At 40.2% G+C, this 25,228-nt stretch overlaps 1 protein-coding gene across 1 annotated transcript; it reads left to right on the plus strand.

Annotated features, from left to right (window-relative positions):
• Positions 1-1,633: 1,633 nt before the first annotated feature.
• On the plus strand, positions 1,634-24,794 carry TMEM47 (transmembrane protein 47). The gene is made up of 3 exons (XM_086879779.1): positions 1,634-2,109; positions 15,102-15,242; positions 20,982-24,794. The coding sequence occupies exons 1-3, from the start codon at positions 1,884-1,886 to the stop codon at positions 21,158-21,160; spliced, it is 546 nt and encodes a 181-aa protein (XP_086735905.1). The 5' UTR covers positions 1,634-1,883; the 3' UTR covers positions 21,161-24,794.
• The last annotated feature ends 434 nt before the right edge of the window (positions 24,795-25,228 follow it).

Genomic DNA, 25,228 nt, shown 5'->3' on the forward strand with positions numbered 1-25,228 from the left:
TTTTTCTATGTTCTTCTAATCTTTAACACTTTATATTTGGGAGGCAATACAAACATGACTCAAACAAACAAATTGGTTAACATATTAGTGTCTGGTACATACCAACTGAAGTAAGACCACACATTAAAAAAAAAAATCCCAAAAACACAAATTCCACCTCCAAATTTTCTAATTTATTTTCAAGTTCTGGAAGCAACAGCTCAAGGAAATGCATTTCTTTATCAGGATTAGTGATAGACTGGTGATAGCTGAATTCTCAGATACCTATGGCCAACTTCTGCTAACGTCATAGTTCTTATACATAGTTCTTATACTGTGATACACTGTGCTATGGTATCAGGGCACTGAGCTTTGGTGGTTGTGCTTCTGGCAGAGGACACATCTAAATGAAAAGGAGAAATTGTTGCAACATGCTGTAAGTGTTCCCTGACTTAACACCACTGGGAAACCAGGACTAAACCTCATATGCCAACTCCTACAAGCAGCTGTAGGAGCAAAGCTGTTTGTGCTTTGAGAAGTTTGCCATGTAAATAATGTTTTTCCTTTCTGTTTCAGCCTTAAACTGTGAACAGAACGACATTAAACTTGGAATGAAGTTGTACAAACCACTAGGGTTTAATCCTGCACCTTTTGAAATTAATGTGAACATTCCTATAGTTAAAAGGTAAACCCCCTTCCAAAAACTCTAAATACTATTAATATGGATATAATAATAAGCATTTATGAACAAGATTGTCCCTGTTTCTTCACTAGAAAATGGCTTTTCTGGCTTAATTTTTTCTCCTCCCACTCTATAGTTCTCCCTCAAATGTAAGTAGCAACATTCACTTTAAAATCCGCAGGTTGAATCTTCCTGCTTTTCTTATTTTAATAATGCTTCATGGACATTACACTCCACCTTCGTGCCTGTGTTTGTATCTTGAGGAAGAGCTGCTTCAGACAGTGAATTATACTAGTACTTTGTTTAATAACTAACCTAAACATTTGCCCTTGACATTCTCAGCACCTCAGAGCTAATTAAACAAAATAAACAGAGACTAAATGGAAACCGGGCAATGCACTTATCCGTCCTCAAAGACTTAATTTGGGATCAGCAACGCCGCTTACGGGAGAGGGAAGCGCGAACCGCAGGTAAGTCCACACGCGAATAATGAAACGCTAAATTATCTCTTTAAACCCTCCACTAATAACTTGTGATTTAAAGGTCACTCCAGAAGAAGAATCAAGGTGAGGCACGGCTAATCCTGCATCCGAGGCGGTCTCTCCTTTGGCCCGGCTGCTCTCCGTAGCGATGCCGCGGCGGGCCCGGGGGCGCCGGCCCGGGACCCCCTCAGCGCCCCTCAGGGCCCCACCCGCGGGGCTGCGGCGATCGCGGGGCCGCCGGGACACAGCGGGGCCTCTCCCGGCGCGGCAGAGGCCCCTAGGGGCCGGGGAGGCCGCTCGGGGGCAGCGGGAATCGATGCGAGGCGAGGAGAGCGGCTCCGGGCGCCGCCTGCGGCCGCGGAAAGTTCCCCGAAGTCGCTCCCGGCGGGGCGGAGCGGGGCCGGCAGGGGCCGCGCCCCCGCCCCTTCCCCGCGGAGCGCGGCCCGGCCTCCCCCGGCAGGGGCGGGCCCGGGGAGGAGCGCGCCGGGCCGGGCCGGGCCGGGCGGCGCCGGAGGGCCGGGGGAGCTGCTGCACCTGATACACCGGGGCGGGAGCGCGGCGGAGGAGGGCGGGAGGGAGCGGCGCTGCCGCCGCCTGCGAACGCCTCTCGCCGCCGTTAGACAGCGCTGGTCTCGCCGCTTCTCCCTCCGCCCGCCCCTTCTGCGCGGAGCCGGGCTCTCGCTCCTGTTCCCCTCGGGGCCGGCGGCAGCGCGTCCTCCTCCTCGCATCCCCTGGGCCCCATGGCTTCGGCCGGCAGCGGCATGGAGGAGGTGCGCGTCTCGGTGCTGACCCCGCTGAAGCTGGTGGGGCTGGTGTGCATCTTTCTGGCGCTGTGCCTGGACCTGGGAGCCGTGCTGAGCCCCGCCTGGGTGACGGCGGACCACCAGTACTACCTGTCCCTCTGGGAGTCCTGCCGCAAGCCCGGCAACTTGGACAGCTGGCTCTGCGAGTCGACGCTGCACAGCGGTGAGATTCGGCTGCCCCCGGTCCCGCTCCGCTCCCCTCCGCCGCCGGCCCCCGCTGCTTTCCCCCTCCTCGTCCGCCTCCCGCTCCTTTGGCCGCACCTCGGGCGCTGAGGATTCCTTCTCCTCGCCGTGCCCTGGCTGACCCACCAGCAGCCCTCGACCTGCCTCTCCCTTCACCCTTGTCTGCTTCGGGATACAATCCCCCGTTCCCGGGGCCAGCCCCCCCGGTCCGGAGCAGTGCCCGGGGCCGTGCCCCGCTGCCCCTGCTGGTTCCCCGCCTCGCCCGCTGCTGCCCCTGGTCCCCGCCCGTCTCCCCGCGCCGGCCGCCGCCGGGAAGAGTCCCCTGCACCTTTGTCCGCCCGCCCTCCGCACCCCTTCCCTTCCCGAGCCTGTTCACCCGTCCCCATCCTCCTCCTCCTCCTCCCCGTCCTCCCGCCAGGCTCCCGACCCCGCATCTCGCCGGCGGTCGGGCTGGGGCGGAGGCGGCGGCGCTCCCAGCGAGCGGCGATGCGGGAGGGGCAGCACCGAGCGCCCGTGCTCGGATCGTGCCCAGGGTGCGGGAGGTGTGAGGCTTCAGTGAGCGAAACCGGTCACTGGCTCCGAATATGCCGTGGTATTCTCACAAAAGATCCCGAGTTTGAAGTAGTTTGGTTGTTTGGTTTTTTTTTTCCGTGTGGCGGCTTCCCTATACAGTGAGAAACTGTTTGGGATCGAGTGTCCTATAATTCCCCTCCGCCCCCATCTGAGAAGTGTCTGGTTTTGGAAAGTTGGGGCTTCCTAAACAAAAACCGGTTGCTACTTTGTCCAGAGTGGGGATGCCTGGGCTCGGACTTTCTCCATCATGCCGGGTGTGCTTGTGTGTCTTTCTCTAGCACGTACTGATCTCCCCATCGTCTTTCACGCTCCTTTGCCTTCATGCCACACTCCCCGTTGTGATTTCTTGATGTTCTTTCGTTCTTCACCTTTTTAGGTCTTTGATCACGAATTGTTATTTTTTTTAACGTCATTTCACGATTGCTTGGAGTACTTCAAAAGCGGTTGTGAATGATAAAAACAAGCTGCCTGTTGAATTTTTTCAGTAAATTCTTTTGTAGTACGATAATTGTTTTGGTTTTCATGGGTGGTTTTATTTACTTTATTCCTGATAGCAACTTCTGGAGCTCCAACAGAAACACTGACAAATGCAGCCAGCCTCCCCCCACATCGTTTTTAACCCCATTCCTGTCCACACGCACACACTTGCATTGATAAATCATCTGTTTGGATTGCTGTGCTCTTTGGTTGGGTAAATCGTGCAGGGGCAAGATGTGTGTTTGGGAAGGAAAGCAAGGGACTGACTACGTTCTTGGTGTGTTTTGTTTTCCTCTATTCTCTGAAGTCCTATAGGTTCCATGAAATAACTGATCTCAGTTTGAGTTGGAATTACATGGGTTTCTTTGCTGCTGTGCTTATTTTTTTATTTTTTTTCTGTCATGTGCAGTAATATTTGAAAATTTAAATGTTGCTTGAGATTTTGTTTTAAATAAAATTAAACGAATTGTAAAGAAATGCTGGTTTCAGTCAGATACCAGGGTATCTGCACAAAGTTTGGAGTGCTTTCTTTTCCTTCCCTGGTATAAATGGAAATTTATGTAGGAATGTCAGCTTCTACGTGTCTCCTTAGCAACGTGAATCCTTTGCCCCTTCTCCCTGTCTCCTGAAATAGTATCCCCTTGATCACAGACTTTTCAGATGGCTTGAATGAGAACCTGCTTCAAATCCCCCCCAGCTCCACACACTTTACTGGGTTCCCCCCTCGATCCGTCTCCCCGTCACGCATGCGTGTGTACACACACATACACACAAAAGTGGGGTGGGAGAGAAGCACGACAGCTTATGGAACAGCATAAAAGGGCACTAATCTCTCTTGTTCCTCTACTGGTCACCTGTCTGTCTGTGGGGATGTGGAAGATGAATGGGTGAGGATGGATAGGAATGAGATGTAGTTTTCATTGGATGCTGTGTGTTGAAAATCTGATCTGTCCTCTGCTGGTGCTTTCTATCATGTGCACAAATTCCTGCCTATCTGGTTTTATTCAGGTTCCTTGAATGAGCTTTACCCATTTTCCTCAAATACTTTCCAGTCTAGTAGAGCCAAGTTTCACAAGCTACTGTGGGAGAAGTGAATGATTGTTTTACTTGAGGTGACTGGGATAAACCCTTCACTTTCCTCATGTTCTGCAGAGTGTGCTGCATTCTGACCAGACCTGAAATATGAGAAACTGCACTGTTTTCCTCTTGCCTTCTGCTAGTGTGGTACAATTGCCATTAAAACCAATAGGAGAGCTCCCACTAAGTTCACAAGTTGGATTTGGGTTGGTATTTGAGACCATTTTGTGTGCTGGCATTAATATTTTAGGTGCACTTTCCTCCTACATTGTGAAGCCAGCAAGCAGTATTTTGGAGATAGTGGAGAGCTCCCACAGGGAAAGCTCTTTTAGCTTGATACTGGTGCAGGCAGCTTTGCAGTTAGCTGTGAAAAGCAGCAGCACACACAGGAAAAAAAGGCATCTTCACCCATGGTTTTAAGAGATTTACTTTGTCATCCCTTGAAGAAGAGCACCTCAAGTGGCACCATCAAGGGCAAGCTCATACTAGAAGCTGTTAAAGCATATTCGAGGTTTAATTAAAAACTTTTGTTGTAATTAGATGTAGGACCCCTGACTGCTGTCAGAAGGGCAGTGTAGTAGTGGAGAGCAGAAGGAAATGCACAGAGCATGGTTGCATTGGCTGTTGTAGCAGGGAGTAATCTCATTTTTCCTTGAGCATTGCTAGTGCTTGGAGAATGTGTTCACATTCATTCTTTCACTGTTCCAATGGTTTTTTGGAACTTGCAAGCTATTGTTTGCTCACATACTACTTTTAAACTTGTGTAAGTACTTCATAATAATTATGGTCCAAGTATGTAAAATAGTGAGTCAAATTAATTTTTTTGATATCTGAAAATTAAAAAATAGCTTAATATGCTTTTTTTTTTTTTCAGTCTTTAGAGTCTGTGTAAATCTCCCACTAGCAGCAACTTTGTGAGATGAAAAACTAACAAAGTTGCCAGTGTGGAAAGCTTTGTTATAAAATTTTGAAATTCATAAATGCAGTTGTAAAGCTCTGAAGTTTCACCAATTGTCCGAGCATATAGCTCATTTTGGTGATCAAAGCTTACCTTGGCTAATGCACAAGTTGTCTTTAGACCAACTGTATTTTTAACTTGTGTGTTTTTAAACAAATTTCTTTTTTTAGACCTTGTTTGATATGCATTATATCTAGTTTGTGATGGTTCATTTACAGATTTATCAAGAATTATATATGAATATTTATTCCTGTAACAGCATTAAAATTAAATGCATCGTGTGTAAAACTACCTGGTGTATCTATACCTGCACAGGTACTTGTCTGCTTCCTGCAGATTAATAACAGTAAATTTGATTTTATGCAATAGACTGCAGCCATTACAGCTCTTTAAATCAAAGATACACAGATGTAATGTAGAAGAAATAAAGGGCTCCATAGAATCTGACCTGCAGGTGAATATTGTCTATTTTGACTTAAATACATGTATATGCTATTCATAGAAAACAATGGCTCCTTTGCAGCCTTTCAGTTTATTGTGGAAAGAGCATATATAAAAGTACATTTGAAAGGTTTTGATTACCTGTATTCATTCTGAATGTGGGGGTATATGGCTTTGTTACTTGACAACCTGTGGATTTCTGCAACACTCAGTTTTCTTAAAAAATATTATGCTCTTTTAGAACTGTGCCCATGCATGTTGGAAAGACAAAACATTCTCCAGGAAATACATACAGCAGAGTCTCTGAATGTGTGTTAAACTTTGTGATGAGCAAATGATGAAGGTCAGCTTAGCCTATAGCATAGTTCAGTAAACAACTTGAGTCTAGTTTTATGCTTTTAATTTTGTTCTGATTTGTTCTCAAAATAAAAACAGCATCAGAGGCTGTTCATTCAGTAGCGCTTCAAGGGGCTTAACCTTAATTACACATTAGATGCAGATATCTGAATTGCTATGCCAGAATAGTCTTGGGTGGTACCTCCTTGTTCAGAATCTAAGGAGCTGTTCCAGGGGGAAATTGATAATTCAAAAGCAGCTTCCTCATTAGAAAGTCTGTGTCATTGCTCAGATTTGATGTTGACGTGTATTTGTAAAAAGCTCAGCAAAGCTGGTAGTTTGAGATAAAATAACAGAAGAACGAATGTACTTTTACTAACCTGAGAAAAGTGGCTCATACAGTCTTAGGAAGAATTAATAAAACATTCTTCTAGTTTTGAATATGGTGGTCTGTCATTTTCTGTATTAACTCTAGTAATCATCCCCAGCATTTTATCTGAAGATGGATATTAAATCAAAAGCCATACTATTTCAAACTCAATGTCTTAAGACTCTGAGCAGGCTGATCCAACTTTGAAGTTGTGTCTGACTTGAAGGTTGGCTCTACCTTCCATGGGGAGCTGAACTGGGTGACTTCCAGAGGTCCTTCCCAACCTAAATTATTCTTGTGATTCTGTGATGACTGACACTCTGTTACGCCTGATGTCTATCTGGCTTCTTCAAACTGCAGAATGCCTTCAATTGGCTTAACTACCCCTCACAGCAGCTCCTGACAGACTGTTTTAAGGTATGCTCATTCTCTTACAAATGGAACAGTTATTTTAGCCTCAGACTTCCCAAGGCCACGGGAGCAGCGGATCCTGCTCAGCAGTCTGGACCTTTTAGTATGGTGGAGGTTATCATTGTAGCCACCCTTTTACAACCAGTAAGAGACATGGTTAGAGCACATCTGTGATGTTTGTGTGAGTTCATCTGATCAGGGCAAGAGCACCATACACCTTATCAGTGATAATGCTCTTAAAAAAAAAAAAAAAAACAAACAAACAAAAACTTGTAGCTGTAGGGTTGTTGCTAGTGCTGTTATTCATTGCAATTTTAAAATCAGTAATGTATCCCATTGCTTTCAGTTTTGTTTATGAATATGATGTCCCTGGAGTTAGGGATCATGCAAGAAGTTTTAATATTTGATTAGGTTTTTAAATTTAGAATTGCATAGAGAGTGGCCTTGCCTCTGCTATTGATTTTTGTGGCCCAAGATGACCACATAAGATTCAGGGTAACAGGAGGAGTGGTAAAGTCCATCCAGCTGTATTGCTTCATGTATTTCACTTGTTCCACTTAAAGCCATTGTTCTGATTGGAAGTACACCTCAAACTCTTTTAAATGCTATTTGTTTTTCTCAAGGAACAGTGAATGAGTTTTAAAAGTTGCAGAAGATTGCCAGTTTTCTGGAAGAATGTTACGTGCCAGACAGAAGAACATTGATAACTGTGGAAAATAGTTACATTCCAATGCAAAGCATAGTACTTCAGATTGCTAACAAGTAGTAGCTTTCATAGAAGAGGTCAGAAATAGTGAGCTTACTGTGAAAAGCTTGTATAACACATCTCCCACACTTCTTTCCTAGCGGCAGAGTTCTAAGAGTTCCAGGTTTTTGTGAAGTTCTCAAAGTTGTGTGTGTGTGCAGTTGTTTGAGGGTTTTTTATTACTTTTATTGAATGTATGAATATCCAATAATTAAAATGACATAGTAGCAAGCTAATCTCAGAAGAATGCTTTGTATCCAATAGAGGAAATGCCTGAGTACATGCTGTACTATTCTGTGAATGAATTATAGATTACATGATTTTCTGTAATGCTGTGCTTGTCTTGAAGTTCTCTGCTGGCAAAAGCGATGTGGAATGCATGTTGCTTATAAATTGTAAAATAAAGATCTATATAATGGCACCATTTAATTCTTTATTTGAAGTTTTGCTGTGTTTAAAGGACGTGTGATTTTAGAAATAAAGGTGGGCCACAGAGCAGACATACAACACACCTCACCCCAACTCACACCTCTGCAAAGTGTATATATTTCATATAAATACAGAATGCAAGCTTTGTTCTTCAGGAGAGGTATGTGTCTGTGGGCAGATGAGCAAGCACCTGCTGCGTTTCAAGTTGCTCATGCATCTGCAACCTCCCCAGGCATTTAGACCATTTTGTTGTCTTGCTGTCTCTTTTTCACAGCAGTAGAGTTGCTTAACACATTTTTACATATACAGCCCAAGTGTCCCCTGCACTCCCAATGGCATCTCTGGGTGGAAGGTGGGGGGCACTGCTTTCTATGGAGAGGTGAGCAGGTTGCATAGTGGCTGCCTAGTTACTCCCCCAGACAAAGCATGTCCTTTCCAGGCTGAGGAGGGTAGCTGGGAGAGCACCTTCTGCCTGGAGCATCCTGCCACTGGGCTGTTATCTGGAATAGTCAACTCTTTCTCATCTCACTTATCTTGCTCTTGGAGAAGAGGAAAGCCGTAGGAGGAACCCAAGTGAGAGGGTTGCAGCTCTATAGGGGGCTGCTAAGGCCTTTTTCCATAAGCCCTGAGTCTGGACTGCCATCCAGTAATGGTCACCATTCTTGTGCATCAGGGAAAAGGTGCATAAACAGCAATGGAGTGTCGGAAGGGACCAGTTAGGTAAGAAGCTCTCTGAAGACTCAGATTTGGATTCCCTTGCACCTGTTTGTTCATGGACCTCATAAATCTTTTTCTGGCAGATGAAGGAGGGCAGTTACAACCTACCCTAGCAGTCAAGAAACCCCACTGGACCAGAGGTGTGAGGTTGGAGTATGGAGCCAGCACTGGGAAGCAAAGACTTTTCAACTTCTGAGAAGCTCTCTAGCCCCTGGTGTATGGCAACTAAGGGGGCATCTGCCTTTCCTCCTTCACTTGTTGCCTGTCCTTGTTGTCCATTAGCATGCTGCACCTCTGTTAGACACAGGGTCTGCAGCAGAAAGCTGTTTTTTGGATGTGTCTCTGCTTGTTCTCTTTTTCTTTGACTGATTCTAAGTGACTCTCCACTCCGCATCAGGAGCCCTAAATCATCCTACAAGCCTCTTGTACAGAAAATGCAAAATGACTGATGCCTTATGTGGAGCCTCTGAATTATCCTTAGGAGGCACTTAGGGATTTTGGATCCCAGCATAAAATGCTTAAATTTCTCTTTGGGTGTTGTCAGTGTCCTAGTGAGTTAGAGCTATGGGAAAGTCTTCCTGTTAATCCCACGGGTGTTGTGCAGCATTTGGGTTATCGAGGGCTTTGTCCCATGTGCTGCTCTGTGTGGATGAAGACAAAATTCCTAGTGAAAATGTGATGTCCACAAACAGCTTCATTTTAACATATCTGTGATTTAACGTAGCTATTTAATTTGTTTAAATTTATGGCTTTTAGAAGAAAGCCTTGGTGTAAAGTGAGTTACCTCTTTAAGAAATTATGTTTTCAGCCAGAGCTGGCTGGTTCCTGTTGCTCTGGTAATGCTTAAGTGTCTGAGTGACTTGAGTAGCCACATGCACAAGAAATTTAACTGCTTCAGAAAAATCTTATTATCAATCCATAAAATGAAAAGCCAGAGTATGTGCAGCATCCAGTACTAGTAAACATACTATACTAATCAACAAGCAGAAAATACTTCATTATTGGCATTTTTGTACAAGGCTCCACTGTGAAAAGCTGTGGCTATGGCAATTTCTGGAGGTTTGGTATGGATCTTGCCAGAAAGCACTTCTGCCTGCAGTGTGCAGAAGTGTCCATTGTGGGATCCCAGAGGACTGTACGTGCAGGCAGTGTGGACCCAGTAACTCACAGGCACTGGGCTTCCCAGCTTTAGCTAATATCCCCTTCACTGAGGGCAGAATTCTTCTGAGCAGCTCTTTGAAAACCATCATTCTGCCTCAGGCTGAGGTTCCAAAGGTGACCTCTGTGGAGTAATTTGATGGGAGAACTTAATGGCCCCTGTTGTTCCTCAGTTTTTCCACAGAACTCAGTGCACCTTCACCTCCGACAGAGGCCTCTGCTCATGATCCTGCTGAAGAAAGAAATCTCATTGATCATGCAACCAAAGCACTTTCAGGAACTAGAGTTTACCCTTATATTTTTATATATACACTACACTTCTTAAACTTTTGTTGGCTATTTTATATCTGAATATGAAGCAATTAGGAATATCTCTATGTATCCTATGTATTTAGTTGATTTTTATGGTACTCAGTGATATTTAATTCCTTATGTGTGGGTGCCTCAAGTTTCTCTGCTTCACACATTCTTTCAAAATCATTATTCTTGATTTTAAATGCTGTATTGCAATAGTGTAGAGTATTTATTTATTTATTAGAGTATTTATTGTCTGAGGGAAGCTACTTGATAAGTGGAAGCATTGCACTGAATCAGAAAAACTTAGTTGAGTGTTGTGTTTTTGTTTCTTACCAAGATTTTGTTTTGCGCTAGAAGGTCAGGCATTTCCTTCATCATGTAACAGCTGCATGCATTTGGTACTTCAGCCTTTATGAGGAGAAGACTTGGTGAAGAGCCATTGTCTGGAAGAAAGGAATATTTGATTGTTTCTTAAGAAATTAATTCTGTTCACATGCACTGTCTGAAAGAGCTCTATACACAAATGCTTTCCATATTCCACAGTATGTTTCTATGGCCACCAATTCTACTTCTTTTACATGGTAGAATACCATATTGAAAAAAAAATATTTAATTTTGGGGTACCTTACTGAAAACATGACATCTATACTAGCCTTTTGCATGGTCTTTCTTGTGTTAAAAAAAGGACCTAGTTATTAAAATATACATTTCAGAACTCTGATATGTTTTCTTCTTTTTTTTATGGCTTTCCCTGGTTTTTTCCTAGTAGTGAAATATTATTTTGTCCAAGAAATTGAGGAAATAGTGCTGCTCTTAATTAAAAATTGCTATACAGCTTAAGGCCTTGGGTCATTTCTTTTGGGGAAAGAAGGGAGGAGTGTTAGAAATGTCAGAGTACAGTGACACTGTGCCTCTGGGTCACTAAGAAACAGGCAGAATTTCCAAATAGCAAGGAGACCAAGTTATCCCTCAGAAAGGCACTGACTGTTGTGTGAGGACCTAACTGAAAAGAAACAGTACCATCATGGTTTGGGGGCTTTTTTTCCTTTTTTTTTTAACTGAAGATGGTAATTTTAATAAATTTTTCACCAAATATGTATTGAAAATATGTGTTAAGTGCCTAGGTTCATATTTATATATATTTCCAAATACTGAAGCCTACGTCCTCAAACTAATGGGCAGATTGTTATAGTTAAAAATATGCAAACACTGTAATAACTGTCAGAAATGCAGTATATATTTGTCATGGTTATAGACATTGGGCTCCTTCTTGGGGATTTTCAGACCTAAAAATAGGATGTGTTAAGTGATCGTTTTCTTAGGAAATCTCTTGAGTTACTTAACAATTGTAAAAAATGGCTTAATTCCACTTTGGATGGGATAGGTGGCACTATTAGCGTAGTTCTTAATGTATGACTAAAATGTTGGAACACTGAAAAAATCTACTTATCTAAAAACAACAAAGGAAATCTTACTTGGACATGACAGGTCACAGTGCTTTTCTGAAGTCAAAGTTTATTAACATTTCTGTGAGTTTTACTAGTTTATTTTCTAATTGCTTATATTTTTCTTAGATAATGGATTAGTTTAAAAAACTAGTTTCAAAAACTACTAGTTTAAAAAACTGTAGTTTAAAAGTAGTTTAAAAAGCTGTAGTGGTGTACAGTGAGAAAGACTGATGTGTACTCTTCAAGTGTAACCAATTGTGTTTTGAATGCAGAAAAGTAATAATTATCATCTATAAGGCCCCATTTTACTTGTGTTTTTGCCTATTTTTCTCTGTTTTGCATCTGTTCTCTGTGAGAACAAGCAGTCTCAATGAACTGCTGAAGTTCCTGACCTTAACAGTTCTTATTAGTAACTTGTTTGCAATGTTTGTGCTTGCCTAGAAGAGGTACAAGCATATTTTGGATACTCTAAAGTAGGTTTATGATGTTTATGTTCTGTGTACCAGTAGCACTGTGTAACAGAACTATTTCCTGATCCCGTTTTGGTGCTGTGCTGTAAGTCACTCTTGGGTAGTCTGAGAAACACTACAGATCTTTATTGTAGAAAAACTGTGTTTGCTCTGTGTGTTTATATTGTAGCTATCTGATTTACAGGGTGCTCTGCCTTCAGAGGTAGTGGTTCTATTTTCTTAGGATCTTTATTTTATTTTGTGTAAATTCCAATGGCCTGGTTTATAATAAAAAAAAATAATAATAAAAAAACCAGTTAAGTAGAAGACCCATACAGAAGATTTTACTTTCTTAATCCACCATAAGCTTTATTTTGTCACCAAATCAAATAGCTTTTAGAATTGAAAGTTAACATTTTTCCAAGATGACAAGGAGATTTAAACATGTAGTTACTATGGTAGCCAGTATAGGAAAGTTTAGTCCTGTATTCTTTGTCTGACTAATGTTTGACCTTCACAATGTTCTTCAACCAAAGTCCCTGCAGCTCAAGGCTGGTAGCATTGTATGCTCCTTTGAAAGGCACTAAAAGAAATAGGCAATTCCAAATGTGGCCCACATCTGGAGCACAACAGTCTATACCTGGTCCCCAGCTGGTAGTGAGGAACAGTAAGAGCTTTGGTTTTGTCCTGCTGTCAGCATCGCTGAGTAGGTTGTCTTACTCAAAAAATTAATTTTGTTTATCCAAGTCAGTTCTTTTTTAGTTGGGAGTGTAGGTGTCTCCCAACACTCATTTGTCCTTTTGCCTCCCACATCAGTACTATAGTAAGGTAGTTTGTTTATTTTTTAACCTTTCTAAAATCTGTTTATGTATATTTGTCCTGGAAGTTAAACTATATTCTAACCCTACATTTATATCATCTTTACCTAATTTATTATCAGTTGTTTGGTGTTTTTATCCAGTGTGGTTTTGGAAAGCAATAGGATGCTCAACCTTTTTTCCATTTAGCTGCTACTCCATTGTTGTACACATTCCCTTTGCATTAGAGTTTGGCACCTGATCAATACAAAGATAACATTTAATATTTTATTATTTGTGGTGACTTTCAAAAATTTTAGTTTCTGAGCTTTCCTGTCTGGCCCTTTTATTTATTTAATCAATTTTATGTGCCTTTTAACTTTGGTGTGATATGGATTTCTGTGGCTGGTCTTTGCATCTGTGTAATTTTCTAGTGCAAGGATTTCTTTCATATTGTTCCAAAGTGGTCCATTCTGTTTATTTATTTCTGATTTCTATATCTGTTATGCACTCTGATATTGGAAAAATCAGTAGACTAATCTCTTGGTGTTTCAGAAGGCTCACGTTAATATTAAAAACCACTTGCTGAAACATCGCTGTCCAGTACTAAAATCATATTTCCATCCAAATAATGATAGTGTAGCAGTGGGACACACAGCAAACTGACTTTAGAGATTGCATGCTGGTGATAGAAAGAAAGATTGTTCCCAGCCTTGGGGTTTAGTCCAGTAAGAAAATAAGGACTAAAATAGCTTGGAAGGTTGAGTGCTTAGTAATTAAATTATTAGTAAATGACATTCCTGGATTTCTGAAAAGAATGAAAATAAATGTGTGTACTTGCACAAACACATCTTTAAAACCACTTTCTTTTTAAGCAATGCTTTTTTAGTTTTTCTACCCACTTCTTTTAATCTCCTTCATCCTTTTTCATGTAATGTGTGGAGGGTTTTTGGTGCTAATAGCTGCCAGCATTCCATTCCCAAACTCCACAGCTGCACTGTCTGTATCTTCAGCAGATTAGATTCCTCTTGAAACTGGATCCATTGTTTATTTAAAACAGTGCTTTTTACTTATTCCCAAAAGAGGATGTTCATTGTTGTTGTTGTTTTAGTAACGTTAAGGTATCTAATTTAATTTGGAAATAATAATTTTATTTTCTTTGAACTGTGTAATGCATTTGGACATTTTAATCTGAGTATCATATGACTACTAGTGTTTTCAAAGTAGTGAGATGAAAAGGATACATAGGTCCTTTTCCCATGAGCTGAATTTATATCATCTTCCTTGACCTGGTAAATAGTAGTGATAAGCAGTAAACAGTGATCTGATTCTTTTTCTTGATGCCTGCTACTGGAGAGAGGAAAGGTCTTAGATATTCTTTTGGGAAAACAGACAGTCCAAAGCCTGTGCCTTTCTAAAATCCCACAGAAGCTCCTAAGTTAGATCTTGGATGTTGTATACATGAATCATGGTCATCAGCTTACAAATGGATTTTGATTTATGTGATTTAAGACTGAAAATATGCTGTTTATAACTGCATCCATTATATATGAGAATAACTAGAAAATACCCTGAGCCAAGTGCAGAGGTTGCTTTTGGGGGAAGAAAAACAGGCACTTGAGGATAACTGACGTTTTAAAATGGGCTTGAGATTTGACTGGGTCTGCAGTTAATGATTGTTACTGCCTTTAGAAAGTCTTGACTTCCAGTTATCTTTTAGTGTTGAATATATATGTATATATATATAGATATATATTTGAAACCTTTGAGCATCTCCTCAGTTTTGTTACTGATACTGTGTGGCCTTGGTGCTTCCCAAGGATCAGGTGTGTATGATGAGGCTCCGTGCATTTCCCTTGCTGTGTCATCCTGTTCAGCTCAAGCAGAGCTTTGACTTTCGCTGTCTTTTGTGAGAAAGTTACAGCAGACTGAGGGTCAGGTAACACAACACCAGCTAATCCAGAGCCAGCCTCAATTTCTCATTCTAAATTGGATAAAAACCAAGAGACCAAATTACTCAGTTTTACTTGAGACAAAATCCCACCGAGGCCAACTAAGGCTTGAGTAAGCGTGGGAGGTTGTGGCACTTTGCTTCAGAGTTACATCTGTTTCATGAAGGTGATTCACTAATTAGGGGAAAAGAAATTGAAGGCACAGCTGTTTATTTACCCAAGCCTTGATGCAGCCTCTGTGTTCCTCATATTCTGTTGTTTCTGGCAGGTCTATGGGCTCGTTTTACTGAAATTGTATTATTTTTTTTTTCCTCTCTTTGTTTCTTTTTCCCCCTAGACTGGCAGATAGCTACTCTGGCTCTGCTGCTGGGTGGTGCTGCCATTATTCTCATAGCTTTCCTGGTTGGGTTGATCTCCATCTGCGTGGGATCTCGGAGGCGGTTCTACAGACCGGTTGCAGTCATGCTCTTTGCTGCAGGTAAGCACTGGCATCATTAAAAAGATTTCCTGAGAGCAGCTGAACTTTCATGGAGGGGAGTATGCCTTGTTCTGCATGCTAATTCAGAGGTGTTTGGTTACTTCGGTGTTAACTCCAATGAGGTCTTTCAGGCCGTAAGTTCTGCACGGTGTTAATCATTTTTGCAGTTGCACTATTATTAGTTCATAAACAATTATTTATTTGCATTATATTTATTGTTTTGTGAAGTATGTGCAGCAGGGGAAACTACAGAGGATAAATCTCAAAATACCATTTTTAATCGGTGACTTTGTGCCGCTTGATGTCCCCATTTTTATTCTTCTTGCAAAGCCATTTTTATTTTAATGTTCTCTCTTTTGCAATTTTAAAACAGGGAAATTAATACCCAAAGGTGAACCCTGGAAGCTCTACATGTGAAAATAAATAGGATTATCTTGCAAGGTGTTTATATATGCCCCTGTGCCATAAGGAATTAATTTTGTTGTGTCATCTCGCTTGGTTATTAATTTAACAAGCTGTCACAGTGTAGTCCCTGTTTGGTTTTAAAAACACAAAAATGGAACAGTTTATATAAACTATCACAAAATCTTAAGGGAGACCTAAGAATCTGAATACAGTCTTCTGTAAGACTGGTCCAGTGAGGTACAATTACAATATCAAATAATCTCTTTTTATATATTCTGGTGCTTTGGGGCTTTGTCAGCATGGATGTTTCAGATTCTCCTGAGACTCACCAACCGTGGTTTGCCTTCATCCTGTCACTCACATCTGCATTGGAGCCAGCAGCTTAAGCCCCTTCTGATAACCCATAATAAAGAGGATGACAGAACCTTTGGGATGTATAAAAAAAAGCCACTTTGGAGCATAGGAGAGGATGAGAGTGTGGGGTTGGAAGGAGTTTGGGATTAAGCACAGCTCTGGGAAGGCTCCTGCTGCCCCCTGCTGATAACATTGCCTTGATGGAACCGAGCTCTTCAAGATGCTCTTTTATGTGCTCAAGACGTATTCCTAGATTACATTTCATTTGTTTTTAGGAAATTAAAGCAACCTAGGATCAGATTCCCTGAGTGGAGATCATCTGGTTTTGTTCTATGTGTTGCATTGCTTGCTAGGTTAAATGAATATAGGTACTGGTGCCATTGTTTTAAATTTCGTGTTAATTTTGAGGTTTATAAGATATGCTGGGAAGTTAACTTTGAAGGAAATGGGGTTATTTAATTTTTGTGGTGGTTTCTTCTTTGGCTTTTGGCTTAATTTCTGATAATGTTTAGTAACTTGATAATTATTCAGCCATACAAGCCTGTCTTGCCGTGTTGCTCATTTAGTAGTTAAGTTTGTACTAAAAAAAGAAATGGCTTTCCACAAGAAAAGATTTCTTCAAATCCTGCTGTTTGTTTTCATGTGCTCTCCTCTGCATAAAATTGCTTCCAGTCTTTACTACAAAAGGTTGATGGTGAAGGGGGTTAATGCTTACTTGAATCTAAGAGGAAATGAAATTGGTTCTTTAGTTTATGATGGTGTTCACATTTTCCCTTTGCCTCTGTGTGTGTGCATGTGCATTTTGAACAGCCATAACCTGAAGCATATGAGAAGAGAGATAATGAGGCCAAGACAACCTACCCCATTCTTCTTCATTATCTAGCAAATCTGAGGAGAATCCTTTCAGGATTTGACATTTACATTGTTAAAAGACATTTCCTACAGATTTTATCTTTGATGTCAGCAATTTGTAGAGATGAATATAGATGGTGTATCTTGAAAGAGTTATGGTAAGAATTCCCCACTGAAGAGGGGGAAAGTTAAGATTGTAGCAGTTAGTGCCTTATGCAGCTTTCCATGGATTCAGGCCTTCATCTGTGGATTTCACAAATCTTTCCAGATAAACACCACCCTGACCTGTGAATGTGCTGGCAAGACCAAATTTTTTGTGTCACTCTGGTTGGGAGTCTATCAGCTGCCTCTGGAAAAAGGGCACAGTTTGAATTTCCCAGAGACATTTAATGATGTGTGGGTGTTGGGTAGAAACAGTGTCTGTGTGGAAGAAAGGACAAAATGAAAAAGTTATTTCCAGGTACTTTATAAAGTCCAAACAGTTGGCTCCAGGCTATTTTTTTTTTTTCCTTCAAGTTTTGATTTATTTTTTTTTTCCTCAGCTTCAGGTTTCATTTAGCAACTCTGTAGGTGATGGAGAAGATTGACTGACTAGGAGTGGAAGAGATGAGAAAGAAAGGGACCAAAAAAAACCAAAATTCAACCTAGATGCTGAGAATAAGCCAGCAAGTAATGAAAAGTTGTGAATGTGTTTTCATAGAGCTGACAATACATATTTTAATGTTGAGAGGTAGAGGAACACCTCAGGTAATGGAAAATGTGGAGCAGACAGGGAGGCAGCTGTAGGAAACATTGGCTCATGTGGCTCTTTGGTCTAGAGGAGGTTTCCAGCTCATGGAACTGCTGGGTGTCTTAGAGCTCATGAACCAAACTGGCCTTGAAAACTGCACCTTCAAAGTGCAGGCTCACAGGCTTGTCCATGCAAGAGTTTCATGATGCATTTACCATTTAACTACGTGCTAACCAAGTCTAATTTAGGGGCAGAAAGTGTGCTTGCTGAAAGTCCATAAAAGAAACAAAAGAAAAATTAAAGATGCTTGCCTTTTGGTGCTGTGTTTTAACAAATGTGACAATGTTTGGAAGAATAACCTGTTGATGTTAGCAAGCTGTTAACACATTTCACAAGATGCTTTTACATGCAAGCTAGGGAAAACAGTGGCTACGTGAAAGTAAGAGTAATATAAAATGGTGGCAGATAATAATTGGAGAATACTTAAGGAGGTATCTTTTAATTCTGACAGAGAGAGCACCTTAGTGTTGCACCCTTAGTTCTGTGCTATAACCTACTTTCATAATGATGAGGAGGATAGAATGGAAGCTTACATGTCAAATTTTACAGTGGAAGTAGAAAAAATTATGGATGCATTGAAAGCCAGAATTTGATATACTGAAGTTGATGGAATGGTCTGAAAAAGCAGGACTGACTTCAGGAGAATGTAGTGCAGGTTGCTACAGGGCAGCAAAAAAATCCTAATATTAAAGAAATATTGTTGGAGAAAATACTCTGTAGGTATTGTTGAGGCAGGATGGTCACTAACAGTGACAGCTTTGTCTAGTCCAGCTTTGAAGAAATTCAAGCATGAAGATGTTGCATCCTTTCCAAGTTGACCTGGGCCCATACTACCCTCCTTGTGATATTTTTTTCCTTTTTAATGTCTATCCTGAATCTCTGAGATTAGTGTTCACTCTCATTACTGCCAGTTTTCCTGGCACTGCAATCAGTTTTGGGTTTTTTTCCGATGTTGTTAACAACTACATTTTCAGGTAATCTTTGAAACACCCAGCACTTATTAATGAAGTGCTTTACTCATCTGAAATGAGCAGGAGGTAGAGAACAGAAGTACAGGACTTACTAGCTAGCATTTTCATAATTACATATCAATTAGAAAGCCACATCATAAGTGGGTTGCTTTTTTTTTTTAAATCAAACCTTATAGTCAAACACTTGAACAAAGGAAAAAAAATACGACTGAAATTATATTTTCCTACTTTTAAAAGCATTTGTTACAATTTCTTCATGTTTAGTATGATGAGTATGTATAATTGCTTATATTTCATGTGAATGCAATAAAACTAGTATTCCTGTTCCCATATTGCAAGCAGCACAGTGCTTCATAAAAATGTGTCTATATTTGAAGTGAACAATCAAGTTTGAGATAAAGTCTTTTCTGAACAGCATTTGAGGAGCAGATATTTTAAGATTTCCTTTGCAGCCTGTTTTTTCTACAGGAAAGGACTTGCTCTTCTGAAGAAAGATAGTACACACTTCCCTTAAGCAGGTCAGCATAGCGTGGAGTTCCTTTAAATTCATTAGAATCAGATCAGTAGTTGCAAGCATTGCTTTCAACATCTTTTGGGGTCATGCTGGTCATTTCTCATAACTTTGCTGACTGCTGTTTCTAGCTTACACAGCTCCCTTCCTGCTCTACAGGGAAAAACAATGACAGAAGGCAAAATTAGTGCAAAGTGATGACAGTGCTGTGTAGGGTGGCTGCTCCCACCAGCCACTTGCTGCCAGCACTTCCTTTGAGTTCTGCAGTAGTGCATCTGGACCAATAGTAGGAAAAACTGGAACCCTCACTATGGAAATGTCAAAAAAAACCCTCTTGTGTGTATTGCTGCTTTAGCAACATGTTCCTCTTCCAAGAGAATCACTTTTTTTTTTGGTTGTGTTTTGACAAGTCCAATCTGTAGATTGAAATCAAGCATACTTCATATGTTACACTGGGGAAGGTGGAGACTTCCTTGCTTTGCACTTGACACAGACACACATGGAGCAATTTCTGCATTGACTCAGCAGAGATGCTGCATCCTCAGTGCAGGGAGACACTAAAGAAAAACTTACATATTTCCACACATTTTCAGAAATCCTTTCTGACCTTGAATGGTCTTAAAGATTAGTCTGAAAGCTGAGCATATGTTGAGGTGCTTTTGGATGTAAAGATGCTCTCATTATACAGAACTGGAATGCATAATCCTTTCATAAGAGTAGGTGCTTTTCCCAGTGTACCCTGCCAGAGTTTCTCAAATGTTGCACAGTACTTTGTAAGCTGACAGACAAAAATTTATATTCAAATGGAATAACATTAAGTAACATTTCAATAACCGTAGAATTAAAAAAGAGTCCTGTGGATTTTGATATCCACATCAGAAAATCCATTGTGCAAACATTATTCAGATTCTCAGTCTCAAGTAAGGGTCCAAAGACTACTCTGTAGGCTAAGGTGAGATGAGCTGAAATTTCCAGTGAGTGTTTTAGAGACCCTTTGTCACCAAGGTTCTGATGAATATGCGACATGATCTCCCCATAGCAGTCCTGTCCTCAGGACAGATTAGCATTTGTCTCCAGGGCTAATGAGAGGGGCCACTTGGACAAGGGTGAGAGGGGAAGTGAAATGTGTGTCTGTGGATCTCAGAGACAGTGCTATAGGAAATAATTATTTTGAAGCTTTTTAATGTCTTGGATTTAATCTATTTTATTATCTTCTTTCATCACATAGTATTTCTGACCCACCCCCTAAATTCATAATAGTTTGCCGGTTTGAAGTTTAGTGACTGATCAAATTTTATAGATTCCTTGGTATTCTGTGTGAGAATGTCGTTAATTCTGATTACAGAACACAGTAATGCATAAGAAACATGTGATTCACTGAGTCTCTGCTGAGCACAAGTATATATCACCTATGACAATGAATTATTTCTAGGCTAAGTGAATTACTTGATTCTCAGCTACATTTCTTAATATGTGTTCTCGCTTCTCATTTTGATTTATTTATAATGGCAATATAACAAGTTTTGCTGTTTTGGAAGGAGTAATGACTGCAAACTAAAATATAAAGGAGAGACAGAAAAGAATTTGGGAAATACCACTCCCACTGTTTATTTTGTGGACATTTGAAGGATCATCATTATATCCCAGCAATAATATTTGTTCATCAATGAGGAAGCATGGAAGAGCTGCTCTGTTCTCCGTGAATGAAATGAAGGTGATTTAAAAAGAGCAGTACTTACAAGCTAAAAATCACCAAAAGCATTTTAAATGTGAATTTCAGTTATTTGACATTTTCTTTGTTTTAGAGAAACAAAACAAGGCTTCTTCTGACGTTTGTATTTTTTTTTCCCTTTCAGTTGTTCTCCAGGTCTGCAGCTTAGTCCTTTACCCAATCAAGTTCATCGAAACGGTCAGCTTGAAAATATACCATGAATTCAACTGGGGCTATGGCCTGGCATGGGGTGCAACTATATTTTCATTTGGGGGTGCCATTCTTTATTGCCTGAACCCTAAGAACTATGAAGACTATTACTAGAATCATTTAATGAAAAAAAAAATTAAAAAAAAAGGATTACACCATCTTTTCTAGCTCACAGTTTTTTTAGAACACTTGTGGAGCACCAGACAGTCTGCTCTGTTGATAAAATAGCCTTTGCCTTTTGGGTGTGAACACTGTAACCAGCTTTTACAACCATTTAGAAGAACTGCAAACACTAGGATTGCTGATCTTACATAGACAGATTCTGCAAGCTGCTGATACATAAACTTCATTTTTCCTGACAACAAGCAAAAGGATCTACGTGACAGCGATCATTGTGAGAAAACTAGCTGGAATGAGAATGCAATGCCAGCATCTGCTATTGCCTTCAGGGGAGCAGCTGGTATGGGCTCCATGTAGAAGTTTCTCTGTATCATAGAGGATTCAGATGTCTGATAAGCTGGCAATGGCATCTTGTACAATAGGCTGAGTTGGCCCCTTGTTAATTGCTCAAAAGCGCTCTTAAGGAATTAGTTGCAAGGGACTGTGTTGAGGGCAGTGAATGTAACTGGTTAATGACTTGTCTAATATCTGCATTCAGCAGTCTGCTGGGAGAATAATTAAAAAAAAGAAAAACCCAAACAAGCCACCAACCCACACAGGATTTCATGAATTGGTAATCGGCATCACCGCGCCAGCTGTAGCAGATTGTTGAAGGAAGTCCAAACCCAGAGACATGTGCTTCTGACTGTGTAGTTGGAAGTTGTCTCAGCTCTCAGTGTTTTGCTGGAGGGGTAAAGATAAAGGGGAATAGAAAAAGACCTGTTCTGTCCCTGAGACATCTAAAATGTATGAATGAATTGCAGTTGTCCTGAATACCCATTTACCTTGCAAACATTGTCATGAAGAGAATGCATATGGAACTAGTTCAGTTATATTTTTGAAAGGTGTTTGTTAGTATATATGAATATATATAATGCAAATATATATGCAGAGGGAGAGAAATGATTCATCTTAAAATTGTAATATGAGCTGTGATGCAGTGGTTAAAATACTAACTTTGTACACATTCTTGAAAGTCTTGGATTGGTACGCCCGATTTTGATTGGTGTTACAAAATAAACACACAATGGTTTGTCTTCTGTATATGTCCTTGTACAGACTCTGTGTTATGGGAAATGCTTAAAAGTTCACATCAAGTTAAGGTAGAACTGGACAAAAATAACTTCTTGCTATTCCACGTGTAATATAATACTTGCTAAAAATTCTTTTCTAAGGGTGTTTCAAACTAAAAAAACTGCCATTTTTTAAAAATCTGGTTAGGTTGTGAGTGTCCCTGATCATCAGGAGTACAGCTGAACACATGTCCCATCATGTCCATATTAAAACATTAGCACTTCAAGAGATAATCTCTTGTTTTTAAAAAATGAGTTTATAATGGACTTTTTGATGATTATGTACATCTGATTACTCCTTGCTTAGTATGTTTCCCACTTAAAACATCCAGAGACTGTACTCATTAAATGAAACCCAAGATAAAATAGGGAGAACCTTCACGTGAATTTAATCTGCATCACTTTTATTTTTGTTTACAATTTGCTTATTTGGATATTTTCAATTTATTATAAGCATATTTTTATACAATTGTAATCTTTAGAAATAACTATTTTTTTTAATGGAGAAATTTAAAATATATTCTATGTGGACCCCTGCACAAGCAGATGTGCTGGGGTTGCACATCCACCTCTATCCAAAAGGTTTTTCTGGTTCCATGGAAAAGGCTCCTGAATTACTGGGTGTTTAATGGCATCTCTTGTGTTACTGGGCCACCATCTGCAGGGTGCTGAGGGTCTGAAGTGAGCAGGGGACCACAGGGCTGCCTTTAGGAGGGCCTTGTGCAAGTATTGCTGGCATGTGGAGATGGTTTATAAAACTCTGGGATGCTCTGCAGTTCAGTCTTTACTACCATGGCAGAATATTCTGAATTGGCAGCCTGTGTGGAACCAGCAGTGATTAATTAGATTAGATGGAGCAAAATGACAGCTTGACATGGAAGGGACTGCATAGCAATGCCTGGAGAACAAAAAGGATGGGAGGAAAACTTGTATCCAGTGATTTCACAGGCACCAAAAGAGCATTTGTAACTCTGCTTTGTTTCCTGGGACTGACTTAAGGCGGATATTCACTATATAGTTAACTCAGTATCTTTCTGAACAGCTCTGTAGTTCTGCTTTTATTTAGCAGCATGGAGAACATTATATTTTGGCATGGGAATTAGATTAGAGCAGAGAAGCCCACTGTGCTGAGATGTCTGTACCTTTCTAAGGAGATGGTGTTTTGGGGCTGGCACTCTGTGGCACTTTGTGCTGACAAGAAGGTACAACACCAAACCCATATCGTAGCCACTAATTTATCAAATTGGTTTTCTTTATTTAGAGTTTGAGTGAAAGCAACTGCCAGGCCTAAGGCAAATGCAAATGAATGGTGTGTGCTCTGCAAGTCACTGGCTGTTTATGTCAAAGGTGTTCAGGCAAAACAATTTACAAATGTGAATGCCTAAAGACAAGGTTCTTGATTCACAGTTGAGTCAGAGACCTGATTTTCAGTCCCAACATCTGCTTTTTCTCTTGAAGGTGATGCAGTCTACTAGGACCCACCTCAGACTCCTCAGGACCTTTGTGTTTGGGCATCTAGTATGTGGATTTAGGTACCTACCTTTAGCTTAGGTTTCTACTGCAGTGTCTTTTTTTTCCTCTTTACCATTGCAAATTTTGGCAACTAAAACAGAACTAAAGGTAAATGCAACTTTGTGCTGATTCTTGGGGTTTTTTTTAGCCACAAAAAAGATGCAAGTCTGTGTCCTGAGTGTACGTATGACAAATTAATAATTTTGTATGTTGTGCTTGTGTCATGTCACCATTATTTTAGTTGTTTGACTTTATCTCACTGGCAGAATGATTCTTTCCCACAACAAATACATTTTTTTTTCTTCCAAATATATATGAATAAATATATATATATATATATAGCAAACTTGCAAGCAGGGCTAGTTATTTGTATTTTTTAAGCTTAAAGTATACCGTCCGGTGCTGACAAATACCCAGCATCTCTTCTGGATTTCTTGCACAACTTCGTTTAGCTTTTGTAAATTTAAAAAACAAATATAGAGAGACCTATGTGTTTGAAATATAAATGATATATATGGATTAGCATGTAACTGTATATTATTAAACATGCAATGAACTGACTGGTAAGTGAAGTCTAATCTTATGGCTAGCAATGTAATTTATTCAGACTGTATTTTTGTACAGCGCAGTGCACACTAACCTATTGCCTCTGTGTCCTCTATAATGCCTAAAACTGTGCCTAGAAATTTCATTTATGTCTTTCAAAGAAAAAAAAAAAAAGATGACTAAATGCTTCATGTTGTTGATAGTATTGGTTTTTCTGATGTTGTTCTTTATTTATTTTTGAGAAGTGTATGGTATGTTTATTAAATGAATCCATCAAAATATGGTTCGTTTTAAATGGTCATTGTTAGCAGGGAAAGACTGATTTTTTTTTTATCTAAACTTTTAAGTTTGCAGTTTTAATACCATTTCTGCATTTCACAATTTTTGTAGCTTACATAAAGTTTTATGTGAAAAAGTAACTGAAATAAAAAAAAAAAAAAATTGTTACACTAAGAAAATGTGCCTGTTTTGCTCTTGAGTAGATGTATGCAGCTCAGGTGACGTGGTTTCCTGAGAAGTGACAAGCTCCTTAGGCTAATGAATATTCCTGGTACTCAATTAATTCCATGCTAAAGCAGTCTTATCAAAATACACAGGGGGAGAGAGGGAGGGTTGACATTGGCAGGTTCCTGTATCTCACCTGGCCATACAGCAGTAGCACAGGATGAGTTTCTGAATCTCACACTGCCTTTATTAAGATGCAGGTAGTGTAACATCAGAAAACCAGATGCTTTAAATGTAAATAACAAGGTCGTGTGTTGAAATGGGAATCTGTACTGAGCACTTTGTTCCAGTGGGGGAATTTATTCATTATATACAATTATATATATATATATATATTCATTATATACAATTTCCAATAACTAGTACTTTTGTCTATTTTCATTATGAA

This window comes from Cyanistes caeruleus, chromosome 3 (assembly GCF_971803275.1).
Source record: "Cyanistes caeruleus chromosome 3, bCyaCae1.hap1.1, whole genome shotgun sequence".
In the NCBI taxonomy this organism is placed as follows: Eukaryota; Metazoa; Chordata; class Aves; order Passeriformes; family Paridae; genus Cyanistes; species Cyanistes caeruleus.